Below are 26,964 nucleotides of genomic sequence, written 5' to 3'. Positions count from 1 at the left end.
ACTTGAAAGTATTCTCTTCAAATACTGTTTTCATTTGAATTTTAAAAAAAGTTTTTCTCACTTTAATTATAGCTTCAGTACAAATAAAGAAAAATGAATCTAATTTGTGAATTTTTTGTTTGTTTTCTTTGTCATTTGACATGTTATGCCTATCCAATCAACCTTGATTACTCTTATGTATACAAACATTTTCCCTCACACTTGACCTAATCAATAGTGTTCAGTGTTGTAATCACAGATGAAAGTAATTATCTATTTCCTTAAAGACAAAACTGGGTAAATACAATCTGTGAGTAGTTTTCATTCATGTGGCTTGCTGTCACCAGCTGAAAAATGAGGCCCCAACTCTGTATTGCAAGTGATCCGTAAATGGAGCACAGAATGCACACACGTGCATTGTTCACACTTAGGCATGACTGTCCCTTTTTTTATTAAGATGAATAAGTAATTACAAGACTCATAGATATACTTTGTAAACACCAACAAGATTAATTTTAATGCATTATGATCATGTGGTTATAAATCCACATTCCACATACTGACGCCAGTCTTAATCCACTCTCCACACAGTAACATGTCAACACTAACTTCCAACAGTCTTACCCACACCGCACACACTAACCTGTCGAAACTAACTTCTTTCTTCAAACATAAGGGAAAAAATAAAATGAAATAGATCATTATCTAACAGTTGTTTCTGCAAGTGTTTCAGAAGAAAATGGCAAATGGTAAACAAAGGGAAGTAACTCTGTATGTAGCAGAGTTTCAAGAAATCTTTTCAAATTGATAGCTAAAAACTATGGGTCAAATAATTTAAAATTTACTAATTTCTTTCAGTCTCTTAACAAATTCATTGAGTAAAGGACTAAGGACTCGCAGATAAACTTATCAATGAGCCAGATGGTAATTCTGTATGTAGCCGAGTATTGGATGTGCCATTCCATTATCTAGTTGATACACTGTTCTGTGTTAAAACCTGTTAGTACGAACACAAAGTTTGACAGACAGCATTTTAACCATTTTAGAAGCAATGACCTAAAAGTTGTGATAATTTTCTTCCATTAAGTGTTTTGTGTACAATATCATATCAGACAATGTATAGCCGAAGTATTATCATATCTCAAAATTTCCATGCCAAACATCAAAAAGATGTCTCTATATACCAAACAGCAGATTAAAATTCAACATCATTAAGTTATGGTGCATGACTATTATTGTTTTAACATGACAATGAAATCAGTTCATATCGACTATCCTGCTGATTTCTGGAGATACATGTAGGAATTAATAAGGTTTTTGAGAGTTTTCTGACTTGGCACACGTACAAAACATCAGTTATTTTTTATGTAATGTGATGTATATTGACATCAAATGTTTTCTTTTCCTGAATCTTCGAGTTCAGTTTTGTTTTCTGAAAAGTCTTTCTCCAAGTCCTTTGCATATGTTGCGAAAAAGAGATCCCTGGGTGTAAACTCTGCCTGGTTAATCTCTTCTGTTCCCCATGGCACGTACGCCTTCAACTGTAATCACAAATGTCAATATCTTTTTCATTTCTTGAGAATATGAAATAAAATAATCAGTCTGATTTTAGAGTTGAAATGAAAAGCAGATTTTAATACTTGAATATTTGTTCAATGTTTTTCATTCTGATGGAAATGTTGATTGATACTAGTTATCTGAGTACTTTATGTCGGAATTTTCATGTTAAATTTCGACAAGGGGTCTAAACTTGAACAAACTTAAAAACAGCAACAATTGGAATATATGTGTTGTATAGAGAAGAGAAAATGGGAAAAGTAATTTGCAAAGGAAAAGAAGAGTTTTACTGAAGTTGCACCCGAGGTCATGAAATTTACACTTTTGGTAAAGCCATTTATAATCCCTTTCATTCAGAGCGAGTATTGATACTAACATATTCGGTTATTGATAAGATTTTAGAAATTTTGCCCAGGGTCAATAAGTGTATAACATTGAAATGTCATCCTACACTAATGATTCTAACAGAGTTTGATCTATTTTCAAAATATTTCCAATAGAAAATAAACAAATCACGCTCATCCCAGCATGCTACAGCCCCAATGACAGCACCCTGGGCCTTTTGGTTATTGAGAAGAATTTGTTTAAAGATTTCAATACATTTGACCCCTGTGACCTTGAAAGTGGATAAAGATCATTCGTTTTGACAAACCTTGAAGCCCTTCATCCCTATATGCTACAGGCCAAAAAACAGCACTCTGAACTAATTTGTTTTTGAGAAGTCATTTGTCATAAGTTAATTGTAGCAAATGTATTCAAATACTATTTCACTATTCTAATGTTGGGAAATAAGTATTCACCTGTGCACAATTTTTTCAACTCCAACTGATTGACTTATATTTTACTTCAGTTTATCACAGGAACATGTCAAACACTGATTATCGAAGAAATATTACACGAGTTGTATATACCTATGGATGAAAAATACTGAAGAAAGCCTTCAATATCACAGATGAAAGATTTATTTTATGGTATCCTGTTCAAAATCAGATTTATTTTATAAGTATGTTAGCTATATATTAAGTGAATTACGGTATTAAAGTTAAAATTTTTCATGGACAAATGTGAAGGACCTCCTGTATGTTATTCAGAGAGGAAGTCACCAACTACAGCTTTTAAAAGGAGACCTTGCCTAAAACCACTTTGGATGAATCTAGGGCTGCAATAGCCCAGCTACACTAGAATACTGACCTACATGTAAAAATCTGAGGTGTGTATTCTGACATTACCTACATATCTGACATTACCTACCTGTGGTGATTGGTGATCCTCAGAATGCTGACAAACACACAAGTCTACACTAATAGGTTTGTGTCCAGGGGCAAGACATTTAACCCTAATATTACTCGGGATGTCAAATGATTTTAATAATTCAGGTAGCAATCAACTACTACAAGAAAACCTACTTAAAAGAGACCCTATCTGTTCATAGGCCCATTAACCTACCAAACAAGATAGAACACTGGAGCTAGTCAGACAAAACCTATAGTGGTAGATTCCAAAAGTAAATACTAATACCTTAAAGTCTTTCAGATCAGGAACTATGAATTCTGGTACCATCTCTTTAATATGTCTATACTTCTTCACGTTTTCATCATACTTTCCAGTCTCAGCAACTCCTGAAGGTAAAAAATAATATTATTCATATTTATCCTACAACTGGGTCTACCATTGTAGTAATACACCTGCCACATATTTTTTCTGTATTCAGAAATGATGGAAAACATATGTATTTTAGCATATGTGTTAATTTGACAAAATTTCTCTCTAAATTCACTTAAAAATTTTGTTTTATATGTTGTAATGAACATGTTCATTTATGAAAATTCACTCCATTGGTGTGATGTCCAGTGAAATTTAGAATGATATATCTGTGTGGAGCAATCATTTCAGCATATGTTATCGGGAAAAACTCAGTGTAACATCATTGTCAGGTAAACAAACACAGAGTGGACAAAACTTTTGAAGTTTTGATGGCATGGTCAGTGTCTCAGAATGTAAGCTGTATTTTGGCTCAGGACAGACAAAATACAGCTTATATTTTAAGACACTGACCATGTATACCCTATTTATGTCATTACAGAACAAAGCAATACTTTTGGACTTCTGCAGCCAAAAAAATGCCAGAAGGCGTGACCTATTATTCATGGTCGATTTTTATTAAATTGGCAGACGACAACAAAACACTGACATCCAAGGATGGACTGATTGGTTATTTCATATCTAGGAGGATGTTTGTCATGTGTATGGTTTAAATCACTTTTTTTAGTCTTTCTGGAAGCGTGACATGTTACAACAACCAACATTATCTGGGTGCAAGGTCACGAAGGTCAATACTTTATATGATTGGACTCGACAAAAAGCCATTCCGAAAAACATAACGGTCCGGAACTGATGTGAAGATAATATGGCCAGATTTGCCGGTGCTCCAGTAACTATGTATTATAAGCAATCCGACCTGATAACGCTGACCCACTCCCCCCTCCCCTTAACTTCCTCCCCGAGACAAGCAGGTGCCCAAACGATGAATGTAACATGAAGTCATTTTCATTTCATTTTGATGATGTAAAACTGTTACAAGTATAGTTATAAAACTCACGCTCATAAATAGGGTATTGGACCTTTGCTGCGATCTCGTGTGATCCTCCGCGTTTTCCAAACGACACCTGCTTTGGGTTCGTAACATGAGCAGATGCCTTTTTTTTCACTTCTGTTAATTCACGAAGAACTGGGAGTTTGTCCTTCCTCCTAGTAGCGTACTTGCGACATAAGAAAACTGATTGAAGCTGTCGACTTGTCGTAAACAGCGGAGATCTAACAATTCCGTTATGCATTCTGCCGCATGAAAATTATCCGGAAATACAAAGCTCCATGTAAGAACTAAAACGGCCGCCGGTTTATATATCCGGATTTTGTAAAAACAGTGCCCTCTTGTTAGTAAAACATGGTATATATTAAAACACTGATTGTTCCCGACACGATTATGAAATTTTCATACATGCTGAACATAATACATTATCTTATTAAAAAATTCAATATACTTATAAATGAGTAGCTGTAGGATTGCCCATTTTTGTATGTTAGATAGGAAGTATATTACAATTTCTTCAAAAACACAACATTAGATAAGTATATAGAACAGAACGAAACTAAGTAGTTAGTGTGATGGGCAGTTCGAGTCGGAAACAATTTACGTGTGTTGACGTGTGTTCTGAACCGTGCAGCTATTTCTGACAGGGTTATTCTAAATCTCGGATACTTAGGTCCACCAGGAGTCTATCACCTGAATCCAAAAGAACTTTTTCATTTATTTTTCAATGATAACATTTTATATCAAAGCAGTACAAAACATGCATTAGGAAATTTCAAATTTCAGCAAACAAACAAACTTCGATACAATAGCGCCAAATATTAAGTTAAATTGCATCAGACGAATGTTTCGTCCTTCCAAGACTCGTCTGTTATGTCAGGGGCCTAAATTGTTAAAATTTTCGGGTCGATTAAAAAATATTATTTTCAGAATGCAAAAAATTTAGATTGGATGTTGACTTAACCCGAAAGTGTGAGCAGAAACATTATGAAATCTGCTTAACAAAGCAGTTTAATCGGTGCAGTTATCTTCAACATCGCATGTGTTTTCCAGGGAGACTTCATGCTTAAAGAGTAACTTAACCTACTAATTTCTTTATAAAGTATTTCTCCTTTGTCATGTGAGGTAGAATAATTATGTGTTTCATAACCAAATAAAAAATCTCGCTTTCATGAATTCACTTGAGATGTCATGATTTGTCACATAATAAACATATGGGTCATGATTTTGTCTAAAAGGTGTTATATTTAGTTTAGGATAAACAAATGTGTCTTCAAAGTTGCAATTTAGCGTACAGATATATATATATATATATATGCGAAGGTTGATAGCTGGGCGGGGATCATTGAAATTTTAGCACAACATATATTTTATCTCGCAGGGCGACAATTATATATGTTATTTGCATTCTCTGTGTTATCGCTTTATTCATAACAAAAGGAAGAAATCCTGGCCTGCATGATCCCTACCCTCCTGCCCCTACTCCTTGATTCTAGTATTAATTGATAAACACGGAAAATCGGTATTTTCTGTACAATTTAAATGTTACGGTGTCTACATACTAAAAGTCCACGGTTTGATAGAATGTTTTTTTTTTCATTCTCACAGAAATAGAAATTTAAATAACTTCATTTCTCAGAGAGAAAAGGCGAGCGAAAAGATCAAAGTTGCAAATGTTGTGATGGAGAGGACGAGCTTGTAATAGTGTTCCACTTTCTTTCTTCAACGTCCCTTTAACAGGGGATTGAAGAAACCTTTGTAGAAACCACATGTTTAACTTCCAATACGCTTTATCTTCCGGAAGATTTTCTTTCTTTATTTTCTCGGTATTATTTAAAGCTTCTTTATCCGGAGGACGTAATCATAAAGATGATCGAGTTTTTAGTTGACAACATCTTCGTCGAGTTTTTTGGTAATATCTTCCAACAGACTATTGGCATACCTATGGGAACCAACTGCGCCCCTTTGTTGGCTGACTTGTTATTGTTTCCATAAGAGGCTGAAGTTGTTTAATTTCATTTTCTGATATGTTGATGACGTCTTGTCTTTAAATAAGAAGAAATTCATTGACTACGTCCATCGTATATTCCCAATAGAACTAGAAAATTAGATATGACAGGCTCATATACATCAGTTGGTTATCGCGTTTCCGTCAACGAAACCAAAATAGACAACTTTCCATCAAGCTGCATGATAAACGTGATGACTTTAATTTCCCTATAGTGCATTTTCCATTTCTGGATAGCTATATCCCTGCGTCTTCAACTTACGGTATTTAAAATGATTCGATATTCAATGACCTGTTCCCATTAACACAATTTTCGTGCTACATGTCGTCAACTGACTGACAAACTCGTAACACAAGGATTTAAAAGATGCAGATTGATGATAATTATGGGGAAGCTTTATGGTCGGCATAATGATCTCATTGAGAAATATTCTATTTCTTTGTGTGATGTGAAGCTGGACGTATCTGATGCTCGTTAGTTTGCCTGTTGGTTTCGTTATTGTATACCTTGTTCTCATTTGAGAACGTGACATTTCTTACTTGGATTGACCAATGTTTACATGGAGGGTATCGTCGATGAAGCAGAAGACGCTTACACTTCATGAACACCTGGTCTTATTCTCCTTGTACTTTTTCAAGAGTCTTCGTGTAAATCTTTCTTTTGCACTAATTTTATGGAATTTTAGTTTGAATTATCATTATGTTGCAATGTTGGTATTTTCTTAATATGCTTTTGTTGTTTAAGTATAAATGATATTGAATTATTTTGATGCCATATAAACAATCCCTGAAATTATCAGTAAATATTTACTGCAATTATTATTGAAGGTTTTGACACGAGCTAAACATATTGCATAGATATGTTCGAACAAAACCGTAAATTTATGGCTTTGATGAGTTACTAAGCAAATGAGTAGATTTCAACCAATCAGGATCGAAGCGCCACTTATTTTCTCATAATCTTATTTCCGTATTAAAAACGTGGGCATACAGAAAAAAGAACGATATAACAGGGAAGAAAATTATGAAAAAAAATACGAAAACATGTACCTCTATAATCAATAGAAGTAACTTTTTCTGCGTTTCGTTAGTATAGCAGAAAAATATTGTCTGTAAGTTTTTATTGCCATATATAGTATAGGCGTAGGCTGATGAATATGCATTAGGCCAAATAGGCGAGTAAGGCATTTTGCATTTTTCGTTGTACTGAGTCAGGTATACAGGTGTATTGTATAGGTGGGGTCATTCTAGCCTTGTATCGTACAGGCTGTTTTTTATTTTTTAATGTCAGAATTTAGATTTAGTAAAAATAGAATTTTTTATCTATGGGAGGTAACTCGGACATGACAAAGTTGTCAGTGTAGGTACGAAGGTTTTCCATTTAGCTCATAGAGTTTATCAACCCTGGGCTGTATTGTATGGAAATGGAAGTTTAGAAACAAGAGTTATTAGTAGATATGATCAAAATATTTCGGAGTATGTATTTCAAGTAATTTTATATGAATAATACAATAAAACAAAATATGTGTCAAATATTAATAAACGCCGGCTTTCTAGCTGTTCAGCAGGCTAAATGCATACCTGGCATTTGTGTTTTTATTTGATAAAGTGTTTTATGGGAAATAGTTTAGACCAGTCATTACGTTTAACGCCCAAATGCACGTTTCCACAAGAGGTCGGTATTTACTTTAAATACGTATACGCCCTATTCAGACTACACGGCGGGCCATCGAATGCTGCATGGCTGCATTCTACCTGTGATTTGACGTCACGAAAAGCGCACAGCACGTGCGGCATTGCACTTTACCTGTAAATGTACCTTTTACGTCAGTACATTTGAGTATGCAGATTGCTCACATGATTTTTGTTTTTCTGACGGAAATCTGTAGTTAGCATAACATCAATTTTCATTCTAATTCTGGTGTTTTTCTTCTGCCTATTTAGCCAGGCCATTCTTCGCTTTGTGAATAACCTTGTAGCATTTTTCAAACGCAACCGATTCTCGCTGGAAGTCGTATTCTTGTTTACTGATGTGGTGTTCTGTGCACATGTCAGGTTATATGACGTAAAAAATACATTTACAAACTGTTAATCAACGGCGTGTGATTTTCTTTTTATAATTATTTAGTAACATTATTATTTGCAGATTTCAGCGGAAAGAAATTTTCATTGATATGTACATGTTCCATCCTGAGATTAAGTAGTGTTTTGATCTCCCTACATACTGCAAATGGCACTTGGCACACATCATCGGCTAGAACTACCACATCCTCCAGTCGGTATCCTGCATATCGGCCAATGTAATACACTTGATAACGTTTACCAAGTTTCATTTGCAGTATGTGGAGCAAGTCAAAACACTACCTAATCTCAGGATAAAAAATCACAGATGTTCTATCAAACAGAAACACTCGGATCTGCCTGTAGCAAGACATTTCAACATACCAAATCTTTCTTTTCATGACATGCAGGTAGTACCCATTGACCACTGCATGAGTTTGGGTGACCAGCAACGCCTCAGTAAAAACGACACTGGATTGACCACCTCCAAACCTGCTACCTACTTGGAATGAACGAGAGATGATCTTGTTACTACATACAGGTTCGGTCATACATACCTGGCAGCCGGTACATTTCAAGCTACCACTGAGGCAACTAGTATCATATTACCTACCTATCCGCACCTTTAAAAAAATTCAAATAAACAGACTTGTTCTACTTATTGCACGTTTTACTTAGTTACTACATCTACTTTCTTCCTACTTGAGATTGGCGCCGTTTATTTCTAGTCCAGAAGTAGAATTTTTCAATTTTATGGGGCGACTTTTCAATGGGCGAGTTGACGATTCTGGGGATTATTTAACCATATTCAAAATTATATATATATATATTATGCATTTAACTAGAGTTTTTTAAAAACAAATTCCTTTTTATTGTAAATACACATACATTAACATTATTTTACAATAAATTGTCTTATTTACTTACAATTCCTAATTTAGAATGTGGCCGAGACTGTAGACTACTTTCCTCGGAGAGTGACGTGCAATAATTTTCGTCGCGATCACATATACGCTCAGTGTCTAGAGTGCAAAGCATGCCTGGCTTTATGTAAAACATTTTTGATATTTTCATCACCATCTTACATACGACAATTTCGGATGGTTTTGTGTCCGCTATAAACGGCTTTCTGTGTCCATCGGCTGAAGGGATTATCGAGACACCTAAATTTACACAATCGCTCTCGATTTAGATTGATAACTTTGTATTTTCTTTATGTTCTATGTAGGTGATGTAATTTGTGAAATGTCGGTGTCTTGATAAAGGAAAAGGTTGCCTCGCAAATTTGACAATTCGCTTGTCATTTAAGTCGTTTTACCATGATGTCACTGTAAGATTTGTCCCTAACAACAAGTGTTGATTTCATACCTGCTATCGACGTATGGAAAATTCCCTTCGTAAAAATATGTATTGTGCTATTTTGATAATGAAGGACACGATATTTCACTTTGTGTCGCTTGCTATAATGTAAATTTTAATATAAGATTCCTTATTATGTTTGAAAGTAGAAAAGGGATATTTCACATGAGAGTCACAAAATGATAACACGTGAGGATTTCCGGGGGTTGTATCACATGTTTTAGTGTATAGGAAAGTGATATAACCCTACCCTACATAAACATATATTCAGCCTAGATTATCTAGCAAAATTTGACCCTCCCGCTATATCAGAAATTGTAGAAATTTTCAAAATCTTTATAAATCTTTAATACTCTCTCTAAAACAGGTGGCGAATGACAATTTCATGCATACTGTTTGTTTCATCGACACCGGTATGTTTCTGCCAGGATATTCGGGTGTAATCGTAACTTGATCAATTGGAAAATCCACAGGTGTTACTTTAAATAGACTCAATGCCTCGAACAAAAAGCGTCGCCGTAGTATTGACAAACTTGTGACAGGGGTACAAAGTCCCCAACAGCCACCATTGACGACATGGCTGCCCTGGCCCAGGCTCCAGTACCTGGTTGTCCCCGTCATCAGGGGAAAGGATTTGTATACGTCTGTAAATCGTGTAACGACCAGTTGATTTGTATGGAGTGTGTTACAGGCAGTCACAACGGTCACACATTGGGAAAACTTACTGAATACGTGGAGAGCCAGAAACGGGAAATACAACAGTATGTTGACAAACTCTCCAAGGTCGACATTCCGAAAGTTGAGGAAGATATTCGGGAGAATGAGACAAACGGTGGACAATATCAGGCAGCTATCAGAGACATTAAACGTCAGGGGGAAAAGATGAAAGACGATATCGACAGAAATATCGATATGTTAGTGAACATGTGTACCGAGTTAGAAAAATTAAATGCAACTATTTCTGAGAAAAATAAAACAGCATTAAACAAACATCTGAACAAGGACTTGAAACCAAAACTACACAGAACTCGTGGGGTTCTGGCATCTGGTACCACCGCTGACGTCACAATTTTAGCGCGGGAAATTAGGAATACATCCATTGTACCACCTACTCTCAGAAAGTTGCAGAAAGTGGAATTCAAATCCGGGACCATCTCCAAAGAACTGCTGGAACATATGCTCGGTAAGATACTAGTCGACGGAGAGGATCAGTCTTGCAAACCGATAACTGCTCCTGTGATTCTGAACAAAATTACACCGTCATTTGATTACAATACGTGTCAGGCACATCTTACTGGTGACGAGGCGTGGCTATCGTTCTGGGACAGTGATAGAGTGTACCGAGTGGATACAAAAGGCAGAGTGAAGGAGAAGATACAGTGTAAGGTTAAAGTCGATTCGATATCCATATCCCCGACCACGGGCAGGGTGTGGTTCTGTGTGTGTGATGACAGAAGTATCCGGGAAATCACGACAGGTGGTGATAATGTTAAACGATTTAACGTCACCGACACGCCACGTTCTCTTTGTATGACCAGTGATGACATGGTAGTGGTTGGGATGGAGGGAGGAATACAGCTGTTCACTACAGACGGACGGGTGGTATCATCTAGAGCGGGAGGTCCTTGTAGACAGGTAGCAGTTCTTCCTCATCAGATAACGTCATGTAAACAGACCGGTGACGTAGCTGTTGTTGACAGTGATGGCGTGTCGTATGATAGCTACATGGCTGGTAAAGGACCAGACAAACAACCGTACGTCATCGTGATGGATAAACACCTCAACCTAAAGTTTCACTGTAAAGACATCAGTGCGACCAATCCAATCCGAAGTTCTACTCAGTCATCAAAGTTTTATCCGTACGATGTTTGTTTTGATGGAGCCGGTGATGTCCTTGTAACGGAATGGATCACCAAGTCAGTACTACTGATTGACAGGAACACTGGACACTGTATGAGGACTGTTTATACATCTGACGGAGTAGAACCTTTGTGTATCAGTCTACATGAGGACGGTACCTTCTGGGTAGGACACAGGGACAGGAAAATAAAGATTTTCCAGTATATAAGACAAGTTACCGTCTAAATAACTTATGTGTAATATGTTTTTACATTAATATACCGGTGTATTATACAATAAAGCTGCCCTCTGGTCGACGACGAATATCAGGCAAACAGATTCCAACCACTGTGATTCTGAACGAGTTTACGTCATTTTTTTGCTCTACATGTCGTACAGGTCTTACTGGTGACGAGACTTGGTTATCGTACTGTTACAAGAGGCAGCGTGTACGAGAGGTCAAAGTCCTATCGACCTCCGTTTCCCTAACCACGTACAGGGTTTGGTTCTGTGTGTGTGACGACCAGTGTCCCGGAAATCAAAGAGAATTGTGACGTTGTCAATGAGCAGACGAGCGGTGTCAGCTGGAGCGGGAGGTCTTTGTAGACAAGTTGCCTTAAATCCTCATCACATGACGTCATATAAACAGACCGATGACGTAGCTGATAGTGATGGCGTGTCGTATGATAACCACATGGCGGGTAAGGAACCAGACAAACAACCGTACGTCATCGTGATGGATAAACACCTCAACCTTAAGTTTCACTGTAAAGACTTCAGTACGACGAAGTTTTTTGCCCTTGTGATGTTTGCTTGGTGGAGCTGGTGATGTTCTTGTAACGTGGCTGTGTGTATTTCCACTTCAGAAAGTAAAATGTTTATCAAAGATATATCTTATCGAAATAAATATGTCTTCAAAGGAATTATGTGTATACAACAAGTATACATTAAAGCAACACCATAGGACAACTCCTCAGTACGACAAGCCTTCAAACATTTGAACACATGTAAATGTAACTGTTATTTAAGAAACTTAACAAGCAAATGGCCCTGGGTGTTCATGGGATGATAAACCCAGCAGTGAAATTCCTCATGATCTGTTTATGTTTACTTTTAGAGAAATTAATTTGTGAAACTTAATGTGACTAAGTATACAAAAGCAGACCGTCAAACAGCATCAAGAAGATGCTTACAGTGACGTCTGCCACTATGAACTAAGATAAATTTCTTATTTGTGTATATACGGTTATAATGTAGTAATTTGATTTTCCTTCCTTATATGACTGTGGTTTACATAAGCTTCCATCTTGTATATGCGATTTGTCACTAATCACGTTTTTCATATTATCTCACCCATCAAACAGACTAAGACTCGTCTTATAAACCACAGGCATATCAAATGGAACCTCATGTAGGATTCTTTTTCAACATTTTCTTGTCTGAATGCAATTATGTAATGTAAAGGCAAATAAGTACCCGGATGTTCTCTGTTTATGTACTCTTATCTTTTGTAACACGTTTCTGAACCTACGCCCGTCTTATCAGTATAATAAATGTGTAATAAAGGTTGTACAAAAGACACGCAAGTGAATAGCACCTTACAATGATTAAGAGTTAGATACAGTAGAGTCAAACAATGAATTAAACAGCACAATACAGCGATTTTGTCCTAGGTCTAGTCAATGGTGTTAAGGGCCTTAATTTTGAAGCTTAAGAGGAGATTAAGGGAAATCCAAAGTGATCGAAATGAAATATAAAATCTAGAGGTGCAGCTGTCCCATGATTAAATAAATTTCAAAATTTTCATATATCGGATAATTTTAAGTTAATGCGTATTTTCTGACCTTGGCACTATTCGAAAGGCATAACATACTTATCACGCTCGATGGCAAGGATGGGAGCAAGCAGATGGTATTACTGGTTGTGTAGGCGACTTCCTACCATTTAACATCCGTCGAAATGTGACATTATACTCTAGATTTGAGATTTGTACAGTACTTTCAATGTAATATTCCAATATGGTCGCCCGATAGCCATTTCGATTTGTTATAATCAGTCCTGAATTCAAAAGCGACCAATCCGAGACCTAGGCAACCAACACATGAAATTTGAGAACGATTCCTTTGTATTTTTTCATGGAAGTGATAAAAAAAAAAACTGTCAAAATCCCTTTCTGACCAGTCCAATACACAACTAGGAGACATTGGGAGCATGCGTAAGAACTTTAAGAACAATACATCCTGTACTGGTCAAGAAAAAGGAATTTAACTGTAAAAATATCCGCGTCTGATGATGATCGCCCATAATGTTGTATTTGGATAGTTTCTGGAATGACAATACACTCCCATGAGCCAATGAGAACCTGCAAACACGAGAGTGAAACTGACGAATGCTCACCAAAATCCACGGTGTTGGAAACAATATTTCAACAAAAGAGAATAATTCTGTAATTGCAGCAGTGAATATGGAGCACTGAACATCCTAGTTCCAAGGCCAAAGCATACATTAAGGTTTATCGTCCTAGATTATATGAAAGCAAAGCTATTCTACAGTCTTCGGAATGGGCACTAACTCTTAAATGAAGGGGTTCCATGCCCTAAATTTGATACAATGCTAATCGTTTCATGATATTTCAACACAAAGTTTCATTATCCTTGCTGAAAGGAAAGGAAAGTTATGCTCTGGACTAATTTGTGTTATAAAGGACAATAACTCTGTAATTCAGGAGTTGTGGGCCCTGAATTTGGTACACATATACGCACCAAGTTTCATCATCTTAGTTTAAATGCAAGCAAAACTATGCTCAAAACTCTCATTTTAATCAAAGGGTCATAATTCTGCAAATGAGGAGTTACATGTCAAACATTGTGTAGTTATGACCAATGTATACACAAAGTATGATGATAATTGCTGAACTCTATTCAAGGTTTTGCTCTGGTCACAAAAGAATGGATGTAAAGATGGACAGGCCGATGGACAACGCAGAGTATATGCGCACACAAAAGTTTTGGGAGCATAAAAAACTATATAATCAATCCAGATACCTTTAAGAAATGGCTATTACAAGAATGATTCATGGATGAACTGATAATAAAAGACAATTTTATGATATAGTGTGTTTAAATAGCACAGAAAATCGGATGTTTGTGTCAGTAGTTTATTGCATTCACCACAGTGACGGCTTTCAAGTCAAGTACAAAGTATACAAAATAACAAATACAGTTCTCCACAGGGAAGAATCAACAATAACAACAGCACCATTTGACATTCACCGCTCTTCACACACACAAAACAATTCTATCAAACAGCATTACCCTAATCAGACATCACAAAAGAGATTTTGACATCTTTAGAATTGTCACAAACTCCCAAAATCACGTGAAGACATGGCAGTTTATATAATTCATCACATTACAGCTAAAATAATCCTGCCTTAATAAACAGCGACAGTAACCACCATCTACAAAAAGAGCTTTTCTAAAAGTTATAACTCTATAGATTAAATTAAGTGAAACAGATTTTAATTCCAAGCTATTACAAAGCACCTTTACAAAATTTATATAGAGTCCCATTATCAAGTGAAAGAATGCATTTGATGTTATAGCTGGTATTTTCTACTTCAATTTTCAAGTTTATTGAGAATAATTTTCCTTTCCACACCAATGTGTATAAGGTGGAGACTGTGTGAACTTACTCTTGTATCATACAGACAAACATGTACATAACTTCTAGATTAAAATCGCAAGACCCAAAAAATATCACTAACCCTGAACTTGTTTCTAATACTTCTTTTTTTATCCATACTGTATTTTGTGACTGAATTGAAAATGAAATACAGTTTAAACCAAGATGTTAAAGCTGAAGCAGAGCTGTTGATTGTATTTTTAGGTCATTCAAAATATACAGGCGAAGAAAAAATGGGGTGAATAATTTCCAATACGTTGTTGAATTGTCAATAGGCCGTTAAGATCATCGGACTAAAACTCTCAGCAAGGAAAAGGATTGTTGTTTTCCGCTTTGAATGAAATGTTACTAAGGAGCTGTTTTCCATGATGCAGATGGTGAGGAGTAGGTAACTGTAACAAGTGTTACCTATTTTTGACAGTAAAGTTGGAGATCAATCCAACTGGTAAAACATGAGAAGTTTGAAATAGGTGTTGCTCAGGAAAATGGTCTCCCTAGCTGCCATATCGAAGTTTTGACAAGGTTGAAAAATAACAACACTTTGTTGGCTTCGTTTTCTTAAACTTCCCGCTAATTTTTAGCTCGATGGCACCAGTGGAACTGGAGAAGAAGTTTAAAATATGTTTTTCAAGATGGCAGCCATGACGACCATCTCGGGATTCGGATATACCCAAAAAATAACAATACTTGGTCAGAACCACCTCAGGATCATTTCAAGCAAGTTAGAGCTCAATCCCACTGGTGATTCGTGAGAAGAAGTTTGAAATAGGTATTGCACAGGAAAAATTTCCCCCCTCCAAAGGAGGAAATGTGAGACCATGTGGTCATAAATTATACAAATCTGGTAAAGCATCTTATGACCTTTCCATATATGAATAGAATTTGTTTCTATCATTCCTGGGTTTTGTAAAGAAGATTTTTGAAATTTCAGTCAATTTTCCCTATTTTTGGCCGCATCCAACAGTCCCTGGGGGTCAGTTGAGGTCAATGTGTGCCTCTCATTAAACTGTCACCTTAAATAATAATATATATTCATGTTTGAACTCTTTCCAATAGAAAATAAACAAATAATGTTCAAATATCAGTTGTAAAACTTGGCATCCATTACAACTGTATGTGCTCTTAATTGAACAGTATCTTAATATCAATAACTTCTGTGCTGAAGTCATTGTGCTAATTCAAGAGCAGTAAACATACATCTACAATGATTCTGCATAAAATCATTATTTTAACACAAATTCAAGATCAAATTTCTGAACCTGTTTTCTGAGATTTCCTTTCTAACAGACAAGGTATGCAGAGCCTTTTAAAAAAAAAAAAAAAAAAAAAAAACATTGTTGATGAACTTGGTCAGTTTGCTTTATCTGTGAAAACGATCTGCCATGGGCAGGGAGCATGGACCAAATTTCTGAAAACCTTTTTCCTGTTACTTTCTGTTACAGACAAGATATGCAGAACTTTATTTTCTTAAATACACTGTTGGTGAACTTAGTCAGTTTTACCTGTAAAAACATGGGCTGGGAGTGTTAAACCCTACATCTCTGTCCTTCACTTGTAGTTAGAAAGGCTATACTTACCATCCTATTTCACCCCATAGTGATTTATAGTGCCACCATATTTTGAATAATATATGACATAACTTTTATGATCACTTAAAAAAAATCAAAAGCAATTTTGTAGATAGAAGTCATAGATAACTAAAATTGAATTCCAACTACAACTGGTGGAAATATCCTTCTGTCAGACATGTTGGTAAACTTCCTCTTAGAATCACAATTTATCACAATGACGCTGCAAACACATCATCCAAGCGATGATGAATCACTTTCTAACAACTTATCGTCTTCCTCTCTATTGTCATCTGAATTTTCATCGTCAGCATCACTGTCTATTTTTAGGGAAGATTGTGAGTCCTGTTCATTATGTGCTGATTGACTGTTGCTATGGAGATTGGTGTCAGAATTTAACACCATACCTTCACTTGACACTGAAAACAAAGTAAGGAGATGAGTGAAGATATTTTTAATGAGGATATCAAGCACTTATAAAATTAATGTTTTCCATCTAAATCTGTTCACAAAACATGAAGAAATCGTTCTATAAATAGATGTTCTATAAATGACCAATCAAAGACATTGGTCACCAAATCAATGTTTAAACAGACATTAGAATGAAGAAACATGGTGAGTTAGAGCTCTCATAGATATATTCCTGAACCACAGTGGCCACAGAAGACCAAAAATAATACAAAATTCACTGATTTAGGAAATGAGAGCAACTTATTGATGCCAAAATTGCAGAGGTGACTGATTGTTAGCGTTCAGGAATTACTCGGATCTCAGGAATGAGACAAAGTATATTTCCTTGTGTGAAGCTGTAACAACTGTTGTTCCTTTTCAGGTGATTTAAAACTAGGAGTTTTGAAAGGTATATATCAGTGGTATTCATTAACGGAATACAAGTACCAGGTATAGTGACCGATTAAAAATTTCTATGAGCTATTCAAGTAAAACATTCATCTGACCCCAGGACTCTAAATAAGACAGTTCTATCCCTGGTGTGGTATCCTGCCTTATTGCTTCTAAGCAAACTATTAATTAATTTCTACCCCTGATACCTCTACACCAAAACCTGAAACCCAAGGGTGGGATAGAGATTTTACTCCAGTAGTCATAATAAAAGAGCGATTTAAAAAATTTACATGTTTCTAAACTAAGACACAGACAACTCAAGTTAGTTTGTGTCAGAAGGAACCAACCAAACTGACTGAATATATGAATTATCGATTTAGAAACTGATTCTTGTCACTACTAATGGCCAATAATACAGAGTTAAGGCCCCTGTCACCTGATGTTGTGAGAGCCTGACAGGAAAGAAAAAACACTGAATCAATGCTACTTAAATAACATATAGGTATGTGATTTGACAACACCTAACTATGGTCATTCACAATTTTTTTCTAAAAAATTTACTGTCAAAATGAATAGTAACTATAAAGAGCATCTATTGTGTCACCAAGATCACTCATAACAACAATAGAAAAATGCATGATCTCTTAAGAATAGAAAAGTTTGAACTACCACTGGACAGAAAATAGTCATCATTGAAAATAACACTTTTGAATTACCGGCCTATTTTTTTTTTGGACTGGAGGTTGAAAGTATATGTCAATTTATTTAGTAACCTGAATATACCTGTATCTTCTATCACAGTGCATGTCCTTTTATCTGTCATGATTAATTTTTTATTGTTTCAGAATTTTTTTTTTTACATCATTATAGATCTTCCAGGCACCAAAATAGCAAGCTTAAATAAAACTTACATGATTCATTAAAGACAAGTTGATTTTCTGAAGTTATCTCGCCTTTGGCCTGTGAAGCACCACCTGGGAACTGTGGTTGGATGTTTGCAATACTGTCAGGCCAGAATCTTTGCTGAACTGGTCGGTGTTGGGTCTTTGGTTTTTTAGCCTTTCCCTGCTCAGGATTACTAGCATCTAACATTGGTTGTAAAATTCTTCGTCTCGCATTTATAAACCTAAAATATGAAATTAGAATTAATTCATGCTTTAGTGATCAAAACTCAGAATATTTTTATTTATGAATTACCTCAAAGTTGTTATTTTTTGGAAAATTGCATCATAATATTGAGAATTACTGTACATATTTGGAAAACTGTGGTTAAAATTTAAATATCAAAACTACTGTTTCCTAATTCAATTTTCACCTCATATTAAAAAATCAGTATTTTAATCGTTAAATAGGAAGTGTACAAGTCATCAAATTTATTCAAATTACCAGATTATGAAGCTTGAATGAAGCGATGCTCCCTTTGAGTCAATCTAACATGTTTCCAGTGTAAAATACAAACATAAAATCATTACCTATCACTATGTAGGGGCCCTGTGATATTGGACAAACATTACCTATCACTATGTAGAGGCCCTGTGATATTGGACAAACATTACCCATCACTATGTAGGGGCCCTGTGATATTGGACAAACATTACCTATCACTATGTAGAGGCCCTGTGATATTGGACAAACATTACCTATCATTATATAGGGGCCCTGTGATATTGGACAAACATTACCTATCACTATGTAGGGGCCCTGTGATATTGGACAAACATTACCTATCACTATGTAGGGGCCCTGTGATATTGGACAAACATTACCCATCACTATGTAGGGGCCCTGTGATATTGGACAAACATTACCTATCATTATATAGGGGCCCTGTGATATTGGACAAACATTACCTATCACTATGTAGGGGCCCTGTGATATTGGACAGACATAAAATCATTAACTACCACTATGTAGGGGCCCTGTGATATTGGACAAACATTACCTATCACTATGTAGGGGCCCTGTGATAATGGACAAACATTACCTATCACTATGTAGGGGCCCTGTGATATTTGACAGACATAAAATCATTACCTATCACCATGTAAAGGCCCTGTGATATTGGACAAACATTACCTATCACTATGTAGGGGCCCTGTGATATTGGACAAACATTACCTATCACTATGTAGGGGCCCTGTGATATTGGACAAACATTACCTATCACTATGTAGGGGCCCTGTGATATTGGACAAACATTACCTATCACTATGTAGGGGCCCTGTGATATTGGACAGACATACAATCATTACCTATCACTATATAGGAGCCCTGTGATATTTGACCAAAATTAATCTATTACTAAAATTAATAGAAAGGCTTTTACCAGTTGTTGACTTGTAGGAGGGTTAAGTTTGTCTGAGCTGCTATCTGTCTTTTCTCATCTTCTGTTGGGTAAGGGTGCTGTAACATAAAAAATAACCGATATATATATATATATATATATATATATATCTGCCTTACCTCATCCTGTTTTGGGTAGGGGTTGCTGTAACAAATACATTCCTGATATATATGTTATCTCTTTTTTTCCCTTCTGTTGCTGTAAAACAAACCCTTTTGTTAATTGAAACAGTATTTCTTTTGCAATAGTTAGAAATTTTCAGCCTAAACAGAAAAGCACAGGTGTTGCTTGAATCCAAAACCTAAAAGATGAAAGATCTAAATCTGGGGATTTAAGCATGCTGTTTTACAATGTTTACTTATGTTAATTTGAAACAAAATCAGATTACCATCCTTTAAACACCACGAGTCACCTTGAGTGTTCTTTTCAGAATTTAGAAGCTACCTCACTGAACAAAATATGAGGGGCTTCTGATATGCCATACATAGTTATTGTGTTGTCTTTCCGAAGGATATAATCACTCCAGCACAGGAAAGTCTGTGAACTCATTGTTAGGGGTGCAGATTAACAGTCGCCCAGTCGCCTAATGCGACCAAATCATTAGGTTGGCTACTGAATGTTATTACCTCATTCGCCCACTTGGTGATTGGATTTTCAATTTAATTATCTATGTTTCTGTTTCTGAAAAGTTAATTCAAGTGATCTCATCACAATCAGAAATTATTTACGAAGTATTTAGCCTAGTTAAACGGCAATAATCACAGTCGTATCATGCTATTTCAAACCGGGAAGCGTAAACATTGCAGTGACTCAGATTCCTCATATTATGATAAAGCACCATGCTGACACCGATTAGAATCCACGCCATTTGTAAACATGGCATTTGATGGTTGTTTTCATGCCGGTCTAATACTAAGGTCGTGATCCGGAATGTGGCGGTATCTAAAGGGGGTTTCAAACCCCCAAAAATCACAAACTGTGGGAGAGAAACATAAATATTATCTGAACTACAACAAAAACAAGCATTCCAGATCTTTCAATGAAAAATGGTGTGCAGACCAGCCATCTGGGCTCCTGAAATTATGATTGGGCTACTAACTTTTTTATCTTAGGGGCCCAGCTGGCCCCCAGCATTAAAGAGTTAATCTGCACCCCTGAATGTACTTTAGATAATATGTATCCACAGCTCTAATGACAGCTATCTTGACCATCTTATCAAATTGTCCATATATAATTCCCTCCATTTCCCATCATATGCTAATCTAAAACTTACCACTATATGTTGAAAAAGCCAGGATTTCATGATCTGTGTTGCAGATTTTGGTAAAACTCCACGTTTATTTTTCTTCTTTCCCAAAATGTCATCTCCATCAGAATCACTTAGCAATGCTGACTGCATTGAGGATTGTTGTGAAGAAACTGTGAGCAAACACACCTTACATTTTATCACAATTTTACTCTTTTCAATATTCACTTAAATGGAAAATCTTTAATATGATACAAGAGAATTACTCTCCTTGCTTTCATGGCTAATTTTCATCCATGAATTCATAAATGTCCACATTTTTTAAAACAAAGAAAACAGGAAAATTTAACCCCACAAAAAATTATTAGTTTTCAGTACAAATTTTCTTTATGGCAATGATTAAGAATATCTTTTCTTTCTAAACCACAGCAAATCAAGTGACTGTCAAACTGACGACCACCATTATCTTCCTAACTTACCTGTCTGGGCCTGAGTGACTGGTGAACTGACCATGCCTATCTGTGACAGTGGTGTACTGCCATGAATGACAGGTGTGGCTGTAATTTGTGGCTGTACTGGTGCAGTATGGATCTGTAAAAATATGTATTTAACCTCATTCTTTATTTGAATTAAGAAAACAAACCAATTTGGCATTTACACCTGACTGATCATGAAATTTCTAAAATGTTCCTCTTTTGTCTTCTTAAAACTGCATTATAAAATTATATATGGAACTTCCATTATTCTTAAACCTTCAGTTTAATCATTAAAATATGCTGCTCATATGGGTCAAATTTTCTCACAAAATGAAACAGAAAGGCCCCTGCCTATATTGACAAGAGAAGTTAAAATTGTGTACCTGTATGGGTTGGGCTACAAGTCCCTGTGGAGTCTGTACCATCTGGTAAACTGTCCCACCAGACACTATTTGACCTTGGTTCAAGGTCGCCATGGCAGGTTGTGCCATGCCAGGTTGTATCATTGTCAAATTGTTAGCCGAGTTCACCACACCGGAAGACATAACTTGTTGCATAGGTACTGAAGCTTGTCCAGGGGGAGATAACTCCTCTGGAGGAGGGTCATCAAAGTCTGAGTCTATGCGTAACAACTGCTCACTCTGTAGTTTACCTTTCAAACAGGCAATGTAACGATTGCAAAAGTCTTTACACAATTCTGTCACTTTCTCCAGTTCTAGTAGATGTATTCTTAATACCTGTATAGCCTTCACCATCTGTAACAAACAACAAGTGTGAAACGTCAACTTCAAAACATGCTGGCACATATCATGTCTGGAGTATTTAAAGAAACATCAAACATCAGTTTGAAACATGCAAAGAAATATACATAACAAATATCACACAAACAAAAGAAATTATGTCTGAAACCAGAAAATATCATGGCTCAAACATGAAGCAAATATTGTGTAAATATCACATTTAATATCCAGTGTAAACAAATGCGGCCAATGTAATTACACAGCAGACCCTTATGAAAAGGAATAAATTGCTTTCAGATCACCAAACAAAATCAAGATTATTATATGATGTCATTTCTGTCATAAAGAACTTTTTTCAAATAGTGATTTTATATTTGAAATATCACTTGCTATTTGCCAACAAATTCAGTCTTATATCGTTCACATTTTACTTTTTGAGATCTGATTTTCCAAACCTATTTACTAACCAGAGCATCAAGTTCAGGGTCCTCGCTAAAGAAAGGCTTGCGATCTTTTTCCTGGTGGTGAACAAAGGCTTGAATATCAACATCAAAGCTGTCTGAACTAGGACAGTCAGATGTCTGTGATGCTTGCTCACATTTCTCAAATAACAATGCCATCAAAGGAAACAAGGGGTGCCTGAAGGGTGCAACACAAGATATATTATACAATTCTTTCAAGATATACTTGTGGCGAAAGGGGGATAACTCCATGATATACATCTAGTTATATACAATCTTTCCAGTTGTAGTCCATTCATACTATTTATGTCTGGCATGCCATGAATGTAATCATTGAGAACTTGAAAGTAGATTTTAAAACAAAATATTGTTACCTGGTTGTTCAATTTTCTTACTACTAAAGACTATTTAAGCCATGACTTTTTCTTTTTACTTTGTAAATACTAACAAGAAAACAGAAATGTAAACATTCGTCAACCAACCTACCCTACATTTTTCCTTCATGGTTTTTAGTTTTTTGAGGCCTGACTTTATGTTTTGAGTCTCGAAATTTGTGAGAATATTTACTCTAGATGTAGAATTTATATTGAAACACTTGGATTTTGAGTATGAAGATTATTGTGTTTGTAGTTTAGATACCTACCCATAAATAGCACGTTTTTCACCTTCCGAGTTGACATCTCCTTCCTTTGTAATGACCGCAGGGCTGTTGACAAGAAAAAGGAATGCATTTCGTAATATGAATATATAGTTACCAGTACATTTATATGTATAAAATAAATTGCAATTGTGCACACAAAAACATGCTTCAGGATTTCTTTAGAGAATTTCTATACAGGTATGATTTACGTTGACAAAACCCCAGTTAAAACATGATATAATACAATATAAATGACTGTCTTATGTAACATGTTAAAAGGTTAGACCAATAACCAGTAAATAGCCACTTACTTGTTACTGTCTGAAGGAGCTGAGGAGACAATTGTGCCAAGAACCTGAACGTCTGTGAAGGATGGCACCAGTCCTGGCTGTACGACAGACATGGCTTCTCACATCCCTCTCTCTGGTCTCTACAGATGAATCAACATAAACAAACGTATTAGTCCTACATAGTCCTATATAGTAACACTGATTTAATAGCATTAAGTCATGGCTGTACGCTGTTTTCACCAGCAGTGATTCTAAGTCATTAATGCTTTCTGAAACTTTCAAGATTAAAAAGGTAGATGAATTTTTTTATCACATATACAGCATATCCTCAGACAGGGTTTTCTATAAGAGCCGGTCGCCAGCCAATTTGATCGGCTACTTTGATCATTTGGCTGCCTACACCAATCCAGTTCCGTAATAATGTTCCGTACACGGCAGGTCAGCCTACTACTTTCACTACACAGCCTACTACTAACAAAATTATGGAAAACCCTGCTCAGAATTTCAAAGTATTCATCAATCTCATTCCAGAATCATCATTACTGCAGTTTCATATATTATCCAACTTGAAGGATAATCCATATTTAAAAATTGATAATGATATTATTGTTATTCCCATCAGTCTGAATATTGAAGACTTCAGATTATTGTCTTTCATCAACTGCATGGTTACGCTCACTATTGTTCTATGCACGTGCGCTCTTGAAAGCTATTTCAGGACAAAATCAAATCTCATGTGCGGCACCTTGTGGATAAGATGAAGGGATTGTTAGCAGTCGTAATGTTGAATGTAAGGAATGTTAGTATGAACATTTAAGACTAAACGTATGTGTGTAGGTGTGTGTACATGTATTTCATAGTCTGGAATATGAGAAGTCTGAATGATGTGTGAAAGTATGAGAGCCCTCCTGTGTGAGGACACATTTGTAATCTTATGTATGTCTCGTCTTAGTCAATAAAATGTTTGAAAAAAAAAAAAAAAAAGATGAAGGGATTATTTGGATCCCTTCATGTACATAAACAAATTTCGAGATCACATAGCGCTATGTTGTACAGCCTTTGAATTTGGATGTAACCTTTCTGTAATCTCAAAAGAAGGATATCTGTCTGATTTTTTTTCTCTCTTGAAATCTGCTCTCGACCAATTAAATAACTTCAATTGCAAATGCTTCAAATATTGTTCGGAAATGTTTCAGAGGTGCTGCGAGCAAAAGTAACTGTAACCCGTGGAGTATCAAGAATGATGCCTCAAGTAAAAGGAGTGATAGTTAACGTAACCCCTCGATTAGCGGAATATTTGTCTTTATGAAAAAGTAATTTTTACTAAAATTATTCAGTCCAATAAAGTCTCATTTATGTGGTCATACAGCATGCAGGTTTTAAAAAAATGATATTAATACTTGAAAATAAAGAAAAACACATATAGTTTCATTTTGGTAACAGTATTTCAGGATTTTTTTTTTAAAACACTAATCTTTATTTTTTAGTAGTACATCCAAATTTAGAAATCCAAAATATTTCTAAGAATGACATATATGTATAGAGAGACACAAATTTATTATATATCTGTGATATTGGCCTATGTGTATGTTTACACATAAATACTGTTTAAATTTGCATTTTTTTTTCCAAATGCCTAATGTTGATTTAAATGCTATAAGGGTTATATTTAAACATGCTATAAATTAAACTGAATTTTGAAAATCAATCAAAGCATCCGAGAAAAGCTTAACATTTTGGCCGAATATATTTTCATGAGGAAAGTTAACAAAAAACTCAATAAAATCAGTTCTGATAGCAATAATCAGAAATAAAAACCAAAATTAATTTTGTTACATATTAGTGTAGTTATTATAATTATTCATGATACAGAATTTAATAATAAATAGAGCGGAAATAAAATCTATTGTTACACTTCAGTGAAAATACACAAGTATATTCAATGTTGATTTAATTTTTATATCAGATAAACAACAAAGATGAATTTCAAAATTCAAGCTACCTCAAAAATGAGTTACCTCATAAATAGGTAATAAATTTGAAAAGATCTTTTAATTAATATGGATCATGTAAGTTTGATGTTTGAACTATACATAGATCTAGTTTTACAAATATTTTTTTTAAAAAATAGGCCTAGTCTATCACACAAGTCACATGACCTAATCTGTAAAAATAGACTTCAATAAATTATACATTGGCCCAAGACTCGACATTAATCGACAATCACGACGAGAAATACATGATATAATATTAATATGAAGACGTCCGTCATCCAAAGTAGTTTACTAGGTCAATTCCAACACCCTTAGCCCAAGCTATGCACAATGAGACGGCAACGTAAATCGGGCCATAAATAAACACTGCAGCAATGCTTATCTACTTTGCCTGATAAATTCATTGTTTTGGGGCGTACTGAAACCATTTACATCATGTTCTGAAGACATCAATCCTGTACTGTAACAAGTCGCATTTGGGGATGTGCCAATAACGAACAGGATCGCCCAGTCGGATTCTAAACCCATCAATTTATAAACGGAAGTCTAATTCGACTTGAACATTTCCACCGCGAAACAAAACATAAATTAGTTCTTAAAATGTCATATGAAAGCTACGCAGCATTTCAAATATCCTGTCATTATTGAATTGGGGAGTAAATCTAAATTTCGAATATGAACATCCTGCGGTATTTGTTTCCCCGTCAAACCGCGCAGACACGTTATTGACAGCTTACCTTGCTCGCAGACAGTGTCACTCTTCGTCAAAATGGCGGGCATCAATTAGGAATACTGCCCACCCAGTCACGTGAGTTATGACGTCACTCAGCTTACAGCCTGCAAGGTGCGAGCTTCTTCTGTCCGATTATAAGCAATTCTCGCTGCAATTTTTTGTATTTTTGCAGCTAGGTTGGTTATAAACTTTTAAGTGATGATGCCCGGCTATTAATTTATTAATAATCAGTGCAAATTTAGTCACATTTGGACGAAAAGCGTCGATAACTGCTGACGGGAGACCGATCGCTGTGTCCTGCCCCTGAACTCTGACAGTTCACCGATCACCTGACGAGACGGGAGATAGACATTTCTGTCTGCCGACAGAATGGGGGCAAATTGGGTCGGAAAACATGTAGCCGAGCTTTAATGTTATAGACTGGGACGACGGATCTGTATTATTTTCAGAATATTTTGAGTTTTCGGGTTTAGATAATATCAACTTTAATCTTAATCCAATGACAAGTGTCCTGTAGACCCGCTGAGGAGGGTACCAACCCATTGATTTATG

The 26,964-nt window shown here is 35.8% G+C and overlaps 3 protein-coding genes across 3 annotated transcripts; 1 reads left to right on the top strand and 2 right to left on the bottom strand.

Moving 5' to 3' along the window:
- Positions 1–466: 466 nt before the first annotated feature.
- On the bottom strand, positions 467–4,380 carry LOC132553744 (large ribosomal subunit protein mL41-like). The gene is made up of 3 exons (XM_060218016.1): positions 4,136–4,380; positions 3,055–3,155; positions 467–1,520 (listed from the first exon to the last, which is right to left on the bottom strand). Exons 1-3 carry the CDS (start codon positions 4,368–4,370, stop codon positions 1,368–1,370), a joined length of 489 nt encoding a protein of 162 aa, XP_060073999.1. The 5' UTR covers positions 4,371–4,380; the 3' UTR covers positions 467–1,367.
- A 5,750-nt stretch (positions 4,381–10,130) lies between these two features.
- Positions 10,131–11,639, top strand: LOC132553730 (uncharacterized). Its single transcript, XM_060218002.1, has one exon. The coding sequence runs from the start codon at positions 10,131–10,133 to the stop codon at positions 11,637–11,639; it is 1,509 nt and encodes a 502-aa protein (XP_060073985.1).
- A 2,908-nt stretch (positions 11,640–14,547) lies between these two features.
- Positions 14,548–26,507, bottom strand: LOC132553742 (homeobox protein PKNOX1-like). The gene is made up of 10 exons (XM_060218013.1): positions 26,417–26,507; positions 23,707–23,825; positions 23,399–23,461; positions 22,762–22,933; positions 21,938–22,309; positions 21,558–21,669; positions 21,106–21,251; positions 19,815–19,891; positions 18,400–18,614; positions 14,548–17,064 (listed from the first exon to the last, which is right to left on the bottom strand). The coding sequence occupies exons 2-10, from the start codon at positions 23,796–23,798 to the stop codon at positions 16,880–16,882; spliced, it is 1,434 nt and encodes a 477-aa protein (XP_060073996.1). The 5' UTR covers positions 23,799–23,825; positions 26,417–26,507; the 3' UTR covers positions 14,548–16,879.
- Positions 26,508–26,964: the final 457 nt, after the last annotated feature.

Source organism: Ylistrum balloti, unplaced genomic scaffold (genome assembly GCF_031769215.1).
Source record: "Ylistrum balloti isolate Yb309-2 unplaced genomic scaffold, AGI_CSIRO_Ybal_v1 Utg370346, whole genome shotgun sequence".
Taxonomy (NCBI): Eukaryota; Metazoa; Mollusca; class Bivalvia; order Pectinida; family Pectinidae; genus Ylistrum; species Ylistrum balloti.
The sequence above is the reverse complement of the archived record's forward strand: the minus strand, read 5'-3'. Positions and strand labels throughout refer to the sequence as shown.